This window comes from Pungitius pungitius, chromosome 8 (assembly GCF_949316345.1).
Source record: "Pungitius pungitius chromosome 8, fPunPun2.1, whole genome shotgun sequence".
In the NCBI taxonomy this organism is placed as follows: Eukaryota; Metazoa; Chordata; class Actinopteri; order Perciformes; family Gasterosteidae; genus Pungitius; species Pungitius pungitius.
In genome coordinates this window covers 1,787,822-1,801,458 of record NC_084907.1, presented here as the reverse complement: position 1 = coordinate 1,801,458, position 13,637 = coordinate 1,787,822, and the positions used below count along the sequence as shown (strand labels likewise).

The following is a 13,637-nucleotide window of genomic DNA, read 5'->3' as shown; positions in this document are numbered from 1 at the left end:
GCGTGTGCACAATGCTCAGTAGAAATCACCTGGGCGTTGTAACCTATTAAACATCTGTGGGGTGAGGAGGGAGAGGGGGGGGGGGATATAGCAGTATTTATTCCCCCCCCCGACCGGAACGTTCAGCATAAGAAAAGTGGCCGTGAAAATAGCCTACAATGATTTACTGAACATCTCTGTGGTTTTGACAAGCAGGCGGAGTGGAAGGGCTGATGTACATTATGCCCTGGTGAACATATCAAGCAGAAGGAGAGAAAAGATGAAAGAGAGAGAGAGAGACAGAGAGAAAGGGGGGGGGGGCGGGGGGCACTCTTCACGCAAGAGAGGGCTTGGGAGTAGCTTTTTTCAGAAGCAACACGCCAAGTAGCGTTCTGTAAAAACCCATTAAAACCCGTCTGGAAGGGTCCGGCTCTCTGTCTCTGCACTTAAGGCCGACATCGGCATCCCGGGGATACGAGTCCTCAAAGTGGACTCTCGGTGAAATTAGATCACGTGACCGTGAAGCCCGAAGGGGGCTGCTTCCAGGTGACGGGTCACAACTTTTTTTTTTTTCACGTCGCGTTTGGGCGGGGGGGCAATGGAGGAGTCACAGCCTACGTACCCCCATCCTCGCACTTCTCCGGGGGCTTCGCCTTCTTCGCCAAGCGGGGGTCCAGCCACGTGGTCGTCTTGGTGTTGTGACTGCACAAACAAACAGAGGCCGGTGAATATCAACTGCAACGGGGGGGGGGGGGGGCAATACAAGGACGTACTGGACAACCGGATGATTGTGCGTGACCCGCATCGTCACACAACAGATCCGTTTGTTATAAAAATCAGATGTCACATCAAGCGTTTGTGCTTAGGGAGCGTTTTAAGAGCGTGGGGGGGGGGGAGGTCGAGGAACCCGACAAACTCGTTTATCCTCAAATGTGTTGTGTAATCAGGAGGAAAGGCACATGGTCTTCTGATATCTTGAGAGACAATGGCTTTGAGCCAAATATGAATAAACACAGCGTGCACACACGTGCTGGCGTGTAACCGAGTGCACAATACATCTATTACTGACTGGGAATAACCTCATAAATCATTTATATATATATATATATATGTATGTTTAACATATAGATTTTATACTAAATGATGAGTTTTTTCATGACTCAGAGTGTTTAAGGCCTTTACTATAATAAGTGATGCCCCTTCTTTGTTTTTGAATAAATGAAGCAAATCACCCCAAAATTATATATTTTTAACATCTTTTTCCCCTAAACTTTTCATCTCTAAAAAAAAGAGGAAGACAAAAATTACAGTTTAAATGTGAAATATGTTAGATGAGTGTTTTTCTACCAAAACGATTGGGCCTCGAGATTTCACAAAGTGTTTCTCTCCCTGAACGCGTTCTTGTTGAGCAGCTGCTCCTTAAATCACTCACCGATGAGTTCATTACGTCACAAACCCATCCTCAAGCAACCGGATGGAGCACTAACTGTACGGGTTGAATAATAACAGAAACATTAATGTGCACTTCATTATGCATAAAGCACGGAGCAGTAAGACAAACGCTGTTTTACATCAGCTATACAAACAACACATCCATTTTAACATCAGATCCCACAACAGGCGCTGCCGCAGTTGTAAGATGACACGATTTACATAAGTAACAACACCCAAGTCGTCATTTGACCTAAATTCCATCCGTCATCAGCTGGCATACAGACTGTGTGGCGCCCGATGGAGTTAACAACATCAATACCTGCAGCTTCATCTTCCCCAAAAGGCTTCTGTGATTCTATGAATCAACGGGGAAAAAAAAAAGCATTTCCCCCGAAATGGCTTTCTCTTACTGGATGCAGATGTTTAGGTGAGCTCAGCTGCAGATGACGCCGTCATTTGACTGTTATCTATGACATCGTGTTCATGGAAATGAAGGGACTGGCTGTGAAACAAGCACCACTAACACTGACGATTCTTCTCACAATCAATAGATGAAAGAGGTCTTATAAGGAAAGTCGCTGATTCTTTACTTTGATTTTATCCGCACGCACGCCCGTGTTTTAAATTTCCACTTTGTAGCAGAAAAGGTACAAAAAAACCTCTGTTCTCTATGGCTGATCTCCTTGTACCCTGGAGGGTGAATTTGTATGTAACATTTAAATAGTAAGGCTAAATTTGTGTGACAGTTGCCAGGTTGCTCGCTGCTAGCTGCTAGCTGTTAGCGCTGGCTCCACACTGACATCCACCGGCTCCTCGGGGGACCTGATTATTGTGACCTTCTGCTAAAGCTACTGTTGCTAAAACTACCTCTTCTGTAGTTAAAACCCCGTGAGCACTTTGAATGTGCAGTTTGTACCTCCGTTCAATTGCTGCAGCAGAATCCTCGTGTACACACACATCTGGAGTCTCAAATGTCCTCAAATCACATTCAAAGGACTAATGATCACTGAAAACGAGCAATGAATTAACAGATGCTCACTAACTGACCAAATGGTTCAGCACCGAATGGTCCCCCGGGACCCGTGGGTTGTGTCCTGTCACTCACTCTATGAAGTAGACCATGCCGGTCTCAGTGTAAGCCATCTCCAGTTGAGGGGCAGCGGCTCCAGGCTGTCGTCGCGGGGCAGGGAGCTCCAGGTGCGGAAGTCCATGGCGCTGCTGGACTGGTTGTAGCTGGGCACCGCTTTCCTCCAGTGGGCGCCCTCTTTGTGCTCTGCGCGGAGAATATGGAGAAGAAGAAGAAGAAGAAGAAGAAGATGTGAAGGTGCAGCGGTTAGCCCGCAGCGACACCTCTGCTCTCCTGCCGTCGCTTGTGCTGCAGGGCAGTGGAGGAAGGGAAATTGTGGATTTGCATGTGACGGCGTGTCTGTATTTGTGTGTTCTGTTTCTGCATTTGCATGTGCACACAGCGTTAATGCTCACGTATGTGTGCACTCCCTGGCGGGTTGTATGATGGAGACGCACAATTAGAGGGGGCCACTTAAGCCCAAGAAGATTCCTCTTGGGGTTCTTCACTTCTAAACGTAATGGTATGGCCGCCCATTAATGATGAGCTGACCGACGGTGAACATGAGACACACAACCAAGGCCCCTCCACTTAGCATTTCACACCTTCCCTCGGAAGACGAGCACAAAAAGGATGCAACGAGAGTCCTTTTCATCCCTTTCCTCTAATGCAAAGCCAACCTCGCACAATAGAGGATGACGCATGCCGCATTTCCCGGGGTTGATCATTCCTCCTGCATTTTAGATTGAATACATAATTGCTCACAAATCCAAACACGGTCCTTTTTGCACCATGCAAAAGGCGCTCTTCCGTAGCCACCCTGATTAAAAAGACACCCGTAATGTTGGTTTAAAGGTAAAAACGCACAGACTGAATGCCCATGGGTTTGAAGATGTAAACACTCTGAGAACCAGCCGGGGGGGGGGGGGGGGGGGGGCAGAGCGTGAAGGAGAGCACTGAAGGTCGTCCGGTTCACCGCGGGGTGAGGGCCCCACTCAACGAGGGACTGCGGGGGGGGGGGGGGGGGGGGGGGGGGGGGGAGGAGGGAGTTTACGATAAGGCCAGGCTGAGCAGAGACGAGGGAAGGCGGAGTCAAGAGTTTAGGGGCTTAGAGCTCACATTTTCCATTATCCTCTTTTTTTCATCCAACCATAACTGTGCCCATCTATGGCTGGTCTGAGACCAGCTCTGCAACGGCCACAGGCCGTCACTGGTGACTGCTTCCTTTCATAAAAAGCTCTCCTGGATGTTTGAGGCATCATTCTCTGTTTGATTTCAATATGACACAGCGGTTGGGTAAACAGACTCTGGATTTCTGTGAAGCCTTTGTACAGCTGAGCAAGCAGCGTTTGAGCCGTGACTGTACAAAACAATGTTCGTTTTTGGAGAGAAAAACATCATTTCCAGCCCCTTTGTTAACTCCAAAAGCTCCCACTGCAAAAGCCCAGATACGGTGCACCCTGTGTAACCCGTGTGTGACGCGAGGGCTTTCTATTGAGGACAGATTTGGTCCCCAAAGAGCTGAGGAGGTCGATCGCATGCCTGGGTTCAGACCTTCTCAAGGTGACCCTCCGTCGCGCCGGCGTAAGCGGGTTCGCGAGGTCAAATCTTCAGCGAGAGGGTCAGGCTGCTCGGGCGCAGGATCTTTAATGCATGTGACAGATCGAGGAGACCACACTGCTGAAGCTTCCTCAACCATGGTTACCAGTCTACATGTCCTAAAGCAGTGATTCTTAACTGGTGGGTCGCGACCCAGTTTTTAATGGTCCTGGGCCTTTGGCCTGGGAAAATAAAATTTAGAATTAAAAAAATTAAAAATCACAAAGAAATTCATCCTGTGATTTTATTTTGAAGGGACTTTTTTAATGCAGCAGAGTGTCGTTTTTTTGCCGGCTCGTCCGTCCATGTTTTCAGCAGCGTGTGCCAGGTTGGGTCAAACCATTCTGATATGGGGGGAGACATTGGGTTTTTAGGACAATTAAACATCCTGAATATAATATATTAAATTCAGCTTATGAACTTGATTTTGAATAAATTTGAGAAGTTGACAATGTTCCTCGATTTGGGTCGCGGCTCGTCATTAGGGGTGATGGTGGGTCCCGGAGCCAGAACCAGTTGAGAACCACTGTCCTAAAGCACCAGTACCACAACCAAAGCAACCAGTACGGCAGAATATTACTGACCAGGCAGTCCGTTGACCAGCGGTGGCCTCTCGTCGTCGTCCTCCTCCTCGGGGACCGCGCTGTCCTTCCTGTCCATCTTACTGACGGAGGTGGTGCGTTTCCTGGGCATCTCGCCGCCGTAGTCTTCATCAAAAAGCACCTGATCCACCAGGTCCGGCTGCACCAGGTTGGGCTCCGCCGGCGGCTTCGGGGTCCCGTAGTAGTTTCCTTTCAGTGTCAAAGAAGGAGAGGGACTCGTGAATAATGCAAACCACAGACGTCAAAAGAAAAGCAAAACAGCGGTGTGTGCGCGGGAAGCAGTGAGATCAAATTCCTCTGAATTTCCCTGGATGTCACAGGTCGACTTCTCACGCGTTTCGGGGGGTCTCGTTCCTCTGCACGTTTTCCACGTCTCTTAACCCCCCTGCTTTGTTTTCCTTGGGAAGCTGCACCACAGGGCTGTCATGACTCGTGGCAACGTTAGAATCTCCTCACTTGAAGTCTGCCTGCAACTAATTATACTGATCATTGAATACAGCAATTATCTAAATCTCAGCTTGCTGTTTTTTTCCCTAATGAATTAAAACCTTGTGTTACGGATTATAAGTATTCAGGGCACTCTCTAAAGAAAGGGGATGGAGTGAAAAAGAAAAAAAAAAAACCTTTGTTTAATTATTTGCTCATTTGCCTCACGGGGTGATCCATCTATCTGTGGCTGCTGAGCAGTATGTGGAACTCAATTCAGGCGTGGAATAAGTAATTATTCAACCTCTATTAGGATTATAAATTATGTGCATACTAATTTACATCCCTGCCAGTTATTACAATTTTTTCTCTCGTCAGATGTCGTTGCGCAATGATATCGAAGGATCTTTTGGGCAATCGTTTTATACGGCAATTTTATTTACTTGGTTTGTCACAATTAGTGATCGTGTAAGATTGAGCCTCCTCTGCTAAATCACGATTTATAATTAGATTAATTAAAGAACGGGGAGAGATACATCTGGGGATATTCAGAAATTTAATTAGCCTCCAGAAAACTCAATATTCTTTTCCGTTGGACAAGGGTATTACGGACCTTTGATGTAATTAAGCGTGAACATGCAGATGCAGTATTCCAAGGGAAACGTTGAACAACCCTAGATATTTTTTATAGCTCGTGCTAGGTGCTGGAGAAGCTGGCAGCTCAAGAACAGAGGGCTCTGAGGAGCACATCACAGCCGCTTTACGGCTCCTCTGAAGAAGTGAGCCCTTCTCCTCGAGCGAACCTCCTCAATGCGGAGGGAAGGTCGGCGAGGGGCTTCACCCGGCCTCCTTTCCCCATCTCACACTCACCTCACGGCTTCGTCAACAGGGTTCGGGCCTGCTGGCTATTCCCCCCCCCCCTGCCCCCGCCCGTCTCCCGCCACAACGCCGACATCCATCAGCCAGAGGCGCCGTCTGTGATTAATTACCCACAAACGTGTCTCTTGGCCCCTGATGAATGTGTGCCGCAGATACGAGAGGTGCGTGAAACCAGCGCGCCATTTAGCATCATAAATGAAGGGCCTCGTGAGGCGGTGAGCGCGGGGGGGGGGGGGGGGGGCGAGCTTGTCCGACGTGACTTGCGATCCATGTTCGCGTGACGGGGGGGGGGGGGTGGGGGGGATGCGATCTCCTTGGCGGTGACGTCGCCAGTAATGAACAGACCCCTGTCGTCAAGGGGGCGCCACACGTGAGCATATCAGCACGCGCTCATCTCGCCCAGATCACAACCATCCAACCAGCACACGCCGCTCTCCCACTCACATTCAATCTCATCTCCAGGCCCGCTTCCCCGTCTTCTTTCAAATCCAACTCAGAATCACAGTGGGGGGGGGGCCAAGACAACAAGATTTTGACGTGCATTTTAATTTGGCAGAATTTTGCAGTCAAGTAGAAATGAAAACCTCACGCAAAGCTTCATTTCTCTGGCATCTGTCCCTCCGGCACTTCACTGCGCTTCAATATTTAGGTCTTGACCGGCTGGGGGCGACCCAACCTGGAGGCGCCTAGAGCGCAGGAAGAGGTGGTGCAGATGGACGATAAATATATGTTGTCTTCTTGGCCGGCGACCTGTGACCCTCCGGAACAACGGCCTAACCTTGCTCGTATCCACGTGGTCACGGATGGCAGCATGACGTGTATTTATGTTGTGTGCATGATGTGCACAATGCATTGAATAAACTCACGTGAAATATTTTCGTGGTGGAGAAAAAAAAAAAAAAAAAAAAAAAAAAAAAGAACTTACACATGAACCATTAACATAACGAGCATTCAGGCGAGTCATTTGGGACTATTAGTGAGCCCATTATGATTAGCTAAGAATCCCATTAGCGCGGCACCTTGAGTGAAACTCGCTTAACTGTTACGCATTTTAAAACCGAGGCTAATTCAGTAGCTCTTCACGGGAGAAAAGCAACCCATGTGACCTATCGCAAGAGAGCGCTTGTCCTTGCTTGTTTTCCTCCCTTCAAAGAGGGGAGGAAGGCGAACGGAGAGAATCTCCTTCCTCGATCCAATTAGTCGCAGCTCCTCCTTCCAACGCGCGCTGCCCACGGCCTCCGCGCCGCACTTGGTGCTGACCGGGTTTAAGAGGGAGAAGTGTTCAGTTCCCCCTCTCGGGGATCATGTGCTCAGACCTCTGAAACTTTTGAAAAGCTAATCCACCGCTCCACTGGGAGCGAGCCTCTACGTCGGTGTGAATCCCACCTGGCTTCAGCTCACGGATGAAGGACAGCTCGTGGGCGATTTGGCAATTCCTGAAAGCTGAATCCACGCACGCGGACTCCTGGAAACACGCTGGTGCACCCCCCCCCCCCCCCCCCCCCCACACACACACACATACACACACACACACACACACTTAAGGCGCTTTCTCACTGGATGAGGATTTGACTTCATCTTTTAATTCTCCACACATAGGAAGCATGAGACGCGGCTGAATGGGGGGGAGGCGTGAATGGCGCGGGAGAGGTCCATTGAGGCGACAAGAGGTTGCCCATCAAGCATGCCCCCCCCCCCCCATCCCCCCCGCCCATTTCACAGCAGCCTGGATTTGCAGTAAGAAAGAACAAGCTTAAAGAGAGAAACAGATTATCATGTTATTGCTATAATCATTGCGCGGAGTGCGAGGAATCCCCGGCTCCAATCCCCCCGTGACACAAATACACTTTCCAAGACCTCGAAATGGAGGGCGAGCGCTTCCGCTTTATTGTGCTTTTTTTAAGGCTGTTAAAAAAACAGTAAATACTTTGTCATTCAGCGGGTTTCACCGAGCCAAAACATCCCTCCTTGTGTAAACGTCCGACTGGAAACCACGCGACTGGGCTCGTCTACACGCTGAAAGGTATCAGTGGGTTTTCTGAGGCCAGGTGCAATGAACTCGTATCAAAGGGGCTTTTCAATAGAGACGTTTGCCTTTATTGCTTTGGAGCCGATGGTTGTGAATAGCCTAAGCTCACCGGTTCGTGTCTGTGAAAGCAGGTTGGTTGCAGCCTGTAAATCCCTGTTTAGCAAACCTAGCTTAGCTCAGTCAGTCTAGCTCAAATCCCGCGGATGGAATTCACACCCTCTTTGTTGGAGGGAGTTCACCGTAAGGCCCGCTAATCCGACCGACCCTTCCAACAACGAGTCGTTAATCATGTCTCGCCGATCAATAGATTCCGTCCCGCTCGTCACATTTCATCTCGGGCGGGCTGGAAATCCCGAAAAAAAAAGGCGCAAATGTCAAGCTCCCGGTCGCTCCGTGGGGTTTCTCGTGGTTCTCGTGATACCGACCGTCATAGGTGCCGCTCTCCAGGAGGAGTCCGCTCTCCTCCAGGATCCTGAAGTCTCCCACACTGATGAAGTTGTAGTCCACTCCGGGCACCTCCGTCTCCCGCGGGAGCCGCGTGGTACCTGGGGAAATGAAGACAAGGGAGAAGAAGAGTGCGTTTTGAGATAATAACGTACAAACCTAGTTTTGTAGAGATAAAAGACTTGTCAGCCCATGAAAGATGGATAATTAATGATAATTAATGATAATTAATTCTGTGGCCATCTTCATTTAGTCCTCTATGAGTAAAGTCCTCATGGGGGGGGGGGGGTTCTGATGTATTTACTACAGCTGAATTGAGGAAAGCAGCAGAGTAAACGATGGAAGCGACAGGTCATGTAGCCTGTGGAGGATGTTCAAGTCACAAAGGGCCGATTAAATGCAAATGACACATTCTGTGCAGATTCTGCTCCTGTGGCGAAGCCACAGTCTATTTCAACACTGATGGGACCCCCCCCCCCCTCCTCCCCTACCACCCAGTATGAATATCCACAAGGCGCAAATGGACACCGAATGATTGCATTAGCATGAGGATTACGTAAAGCATTTCCCATGAATAAATAAGCAGGGACTGTGGTATTATTGCACTCAAGGCTAATTAAGTGGCGTGCCACCAAACCAGTGAAGTGCATAGAAATAACCTGTGCGTGAAGAGGAGCCGGGCACAGCGGTTATTTATTACACGGAAGGCTGCGCCAAGCGTGAACCTCATCAGAGCTTCCTTCCACGGCGACGTCACCGCCGCCCGTGGTCACTCACTCACTCACTCACTCACTCACTCACTCACTCGGTGAGCCCTCTTCAGGGTCGTAGGGAGGACAGCGGTTGGGAGGCTGAGTACTTTTTGCCCCCCCGACCGCACCTGCAAACAGCCGCCGAGACTCGCCTCGACGATGCAATCACACGTACTCCAGGCCGTGTGATTGCATTCGTTGCAGCGACGCCTCAAACGGCTCATTCCAGTCCAACACTGGGCTCGTGCACAACCCCAGGTACCGGCGCCTCTTGGCCATCGCGGCGTCTGAAGGAATTAGCAGCGAGGCCGCTGTACGGGCCGCGCTGGACAAAAACGGCGCGTTGGCCAATATTGCGCTGTCGTCCCCTTTTGTTTCCATGCCACCATATCTTCTCCCTAATTGGACGCTGACATCCTCTCTGCGCCCGAGCTTTAAAAAAAAAAAAAAAAAAAAAAAAAAGAGCGGCTCGAGATCACATCCCGCTTTCGGGCAGTTGACACTGCGTTTATTGTGACAACAGCCGCCTCTGCTGCTTCTCATTACCGACTTGTTTTTCCTGCCCGCACCCCCTTGGTCACTCGGAAATGTCCCCTGTAGCCCAATTACTCCAAGGCACAGATTTGTACCTGCCCAGAATCTCCCAGAACCATCATCCCGGATGTCACAGCGATGCATCCCATCAGCCTCCGATTGGGCATCAGTCGCTGACAATATAACGAGGGCTTTGGGGGGGGGGGGGGGGGGGGTGAATGCAGCAGAATTTGGAAGACGATGCGTCACTTTCCTTCAAATATAGGCGTCAAGACTTCAAAATAGAAGAAGGATGCTTTAAGCAAAACGCTCACGTTGGAAAAGGGAGCAGTCGGTGCCGTTTACAACACTTTGGGGTGTTGAGAGAGCTGTTGCCATGGAAAACTTGAGGTGAGATTACAAAGTTATATATAGGATTACTTAATATATATCAGGCGACGCATTGGTGTTGTGCAGACGTCGATGCCTTCGGAATGTCTCGACGTTTCGTTGCTGTCCCGCTGAGCGGCGGATGGGCGGAGCGACACCACTCTGTCTGTGGACAGTGCATCGCTGGACCTTCAAAGCGCATTCGTTAACATGGGATTTTTTTTTTGTTAAATCTGAGCGAAAAAATCCAAAATGCAGAAAGGACAGAGAGATTCCGCTTTGTTGCCGGGCAACCTGACAATGACCTCAAGACTGGAGTGAGTCACTTTGTGCTCCGCACTGAAAGATTCCTGCATACGACCCACTGTTTGATTCCCTTTTTTCTTTTTCCTTTTTTTCGTTTTTGAAAAGGTGAAAAGAAAGAAAGTACGATGTGGACTTTTTTTTTTTTTTTGCACCTTTTTGGAGGAAGGTGGAAATAAAACATATTTTAGCCCCAAATGCCTCACGATTCCTTTATTTTTATGGTCGCAGCCGTGTGCGTCCAACTAGCCTGGAATGAAACAAATTGTCCCCTCAGCCTGAGACCCACTTTTCTAACCGCCAGGACGTCCCAATGGAAACATCAGAGGCTGTCAGTCAGAAATGGCAGGCCATAAATCTAACATGGTTTTATGTTGGGACTTGAAACGGCGAGACGGAAATCGGCAAAGAGAGCGAGAGAGGAAGGAAGGAAGGAAGGAAGGAAGGAGGATCATTACGAAGCCAAAGTCTTCCGGTCCTTTTGTGAAGCATTTTACTCTCAAGATGCCGAGGCTCACGGCGTCCTGCGGCTCACGGGCGCTGACGTCACGGCCCAAAACAGAGCGCCCATTGCCTCTTAACAAGGAACAACAACACGTCTTCACAACGTCTATTATTACCGTTTATTCAAATACAACATTAGTCGACTGAGGAGACGCTGAACTCCAGAGAAAATCCTCCCTGAAAACAGTCGCATCGGGTCGAAATGTCCTTAATGTAAGTCAGCTAAATGACATGTGACGTAATGCATCGAGGCGGTCAGAGAGCTGGGACCTCACAGCCGGTCGTGTCGGCCCCTTCGTGCATTGGGTGCTGTACCTTGACTCCAAATCGAACGCTTTCTGCCCGTTTGTGACCGCGTTTGAGCCGACAGCCCTCCTTCGTACGCTGAGGATTTACCACATGGAGACAGTGAGGAGCCCTAAAGCGCCGCGGCGTCAGATCAAACAAGACGACGCAGATCAGCTGCACATTCAACAGATTCAACTCCAACGCCTCGCCTTCCCGAAATGGTCAAAGAGATGCCACACGCGCGCGCGTGTGTGTGTGTGTGTGTGTGTGTGCAGCGCGTTTAGCGGGTGAAGCCGTGCAGCTGTTGCGATGATGTGTTGAAGTGATTCTATTCTCCATAAATGAATCACAGCGGTGCATTGGGGGCTCTCAACGCTTTGCAGTTTCCTCATTGGTTGAACTGAAAAGGTTCTAACAAAGATTCGTCGGTATTTTCAAGCGATGTTCTGTGAGTCGATTACAACGGGGCCTAAATATTGGTCTTGCAACGTCATAAGAAGAGCTGAGAATAGAATATGCCTTCGAGTGACGAAGCATCTTTACGCTCCTGAAGATGGATACGAGATTATTACATTTGTATCGAGCGCCGCTTAGAACGCTCCTCAATACAATGAATTAAACCACTTATTTCTCCTTTTCTAGTCTTATACATTTTCCCACTCGTGTCCCCCGAAACAACCACTCACGACTCCGAACAGACAGCGTCGAACAGACGGAAGAAGCGAGTGGTTGAAGGGGGGGGGGGGGGGGGAGAGCGGGCGAAGGACGGAGGGCCGGACGCCGGCGGATGAGCGATGGCGCGAGTCCCGGCCTCTTGCTCATTAAGACGCTAACTCAAGCCGGGGATTAGAGAGTCAGTGTGATGCAGCGAGCCCTCTGCCTGCACATGAGGAATGGGCAGTTGTACCTGGTGGGGGGGGGGGGGGGGGGGGGGGCGACGGAACGGCAAGTGCATTTAAGCTACGTTACACATCCGAGCGTGACGGATACATGACGTGAACATTCCTCCGCTTCTGAGTCCAAAGTCACAGCGAAGGCAGCGCAGTGTCTCCCTATGAGTCAGTGAGCGTGGAGGCCTCTGAAGATACAGATGACCTGACCTGTTTTATAGCTGGTATTAACGCTCTATGTACACATAGTGGGGGGGGGGAAACATTTCAGAGAAAATGATATTTGGAAGCAGTTGCACATGCAACCTGCAATTCTGCAACCCACACAAACCTTAATCAAGGTATTAATCAGCACTTTTAGTGCAATAACAGCTGTGTCACTCTAATTTTGGTTATTTTCTAGGCATTCATTTAAAAGATTATAACATCCAAGCTCAAAAAACCCGGAACGTCAGGCTGTGATGTGAAAAGTGTTGACACATTACAGATACAAGATCTCTGTCTCCAAGCACATGTGTCACTACTCATTAACTACAAATACAGAAAAAGCAGCAGCTATACTTGCTGTTAGATCCACAGCTGTTGATATATAAATTGTTTTCACAATATATATTACAATTTTATTGTCATTTTTAATGAAAGCTCTGAATATACACATATATCTGCTGTTCTTCGCATTGGTTCTTTTTATTCTTCTTCTTATCCACTGAGCTGAATGTCATGTGGGGGGGGGGGGTGGGGAGAAGGGCAGAAGAGGGTCATTGAGGAGAATAAGAATAAGGTTTACACTGAGATGATACAATGCAGGAGTAAATATGTCACATGGAGGAGAGAGATGTCCTCGATCGGGTTGCTATGGTGACATTGAAGAGTGTGTGTGTGTGTGTGTGTGTGTGTGTGTGTGTTTAGCTCTGTGACCTGTACTCACAGGGGATGGTGCGCAGGTAGAGGTTGTCCCGTATGATCTGTTGGAGCTTGTGGTCCAGCGAGCCCTTCTGGAACTGCAGACTGAGGTAGTGGCGCAGGTCCGTGTTCAATACTTTACCTGCAAAAACAGAGAGACAGAGGACAAGGGGGGCGGGGGGGGGTTAGTCAAAGGGAAATCCATCCAAGCGACATGTGACCGTTTTTACACTGTGATTAACCTGATGAGACGGGTTCCATTGTGAGGGAGTTTTCTTATTCCATGAGAGCATATTAAAGGCAATGTAGGAAACGTTAATATTAATAAGATATTTATTACATATATTCAATGATGGAAAAAGTCCATGATGCTGAACAGATCTGGGACATGTGGATGTATGGACAAGTCAATCACACAAAAGTCATGGGGATTCTTGTATATATTTTGCATTATATCGGATATATCGAGACAGGTCAAAAAAATGAAACCCTCTCAAAGCTCTTCTGATAAACTCATATTAATGAAAATAGATGATTTGGGCTCGCAATGTTTTCCACAGCCTCATGCGCACATTATTTATTAGGTAAATAATACACTGTGGCCACCTGCTCTGTCCAGTTTGGAGCTTAAATTCT

The 13,637-nt window shown here is 48.9% G+C and overlaps 1 protein-coding gene across 1 annotated transcript in view; it reads right to left on the bottom strand.

The window, feature by feature from the left end:
* Positions 1-13,637, bottom strand: part of LOC119229685 (membrane-associated guanylate kinase, WW and PDZ domain-containing protein 3) — a 67,023-nt gene that overhangs the window by 14,636 nt on the left and 38,750 nt on the right. Inside the window, 6 exon segments of the mRNA XM_062564139.1 lie at positions 602-681; positions 2,519-2,558; positions 2,561-2,686; positions 4,663-4,869; positions 8,440-8,559; positions 13,027-13,143. Of these exon segments, the coding sequence (XP_062420123.1) occupies positions 602-681; positions 2,519-2,558; positions 2,561-2,686; positions 4,663-4,869; positions 8,440-8,559; positions 13,027-13,143 (690 nt within the window).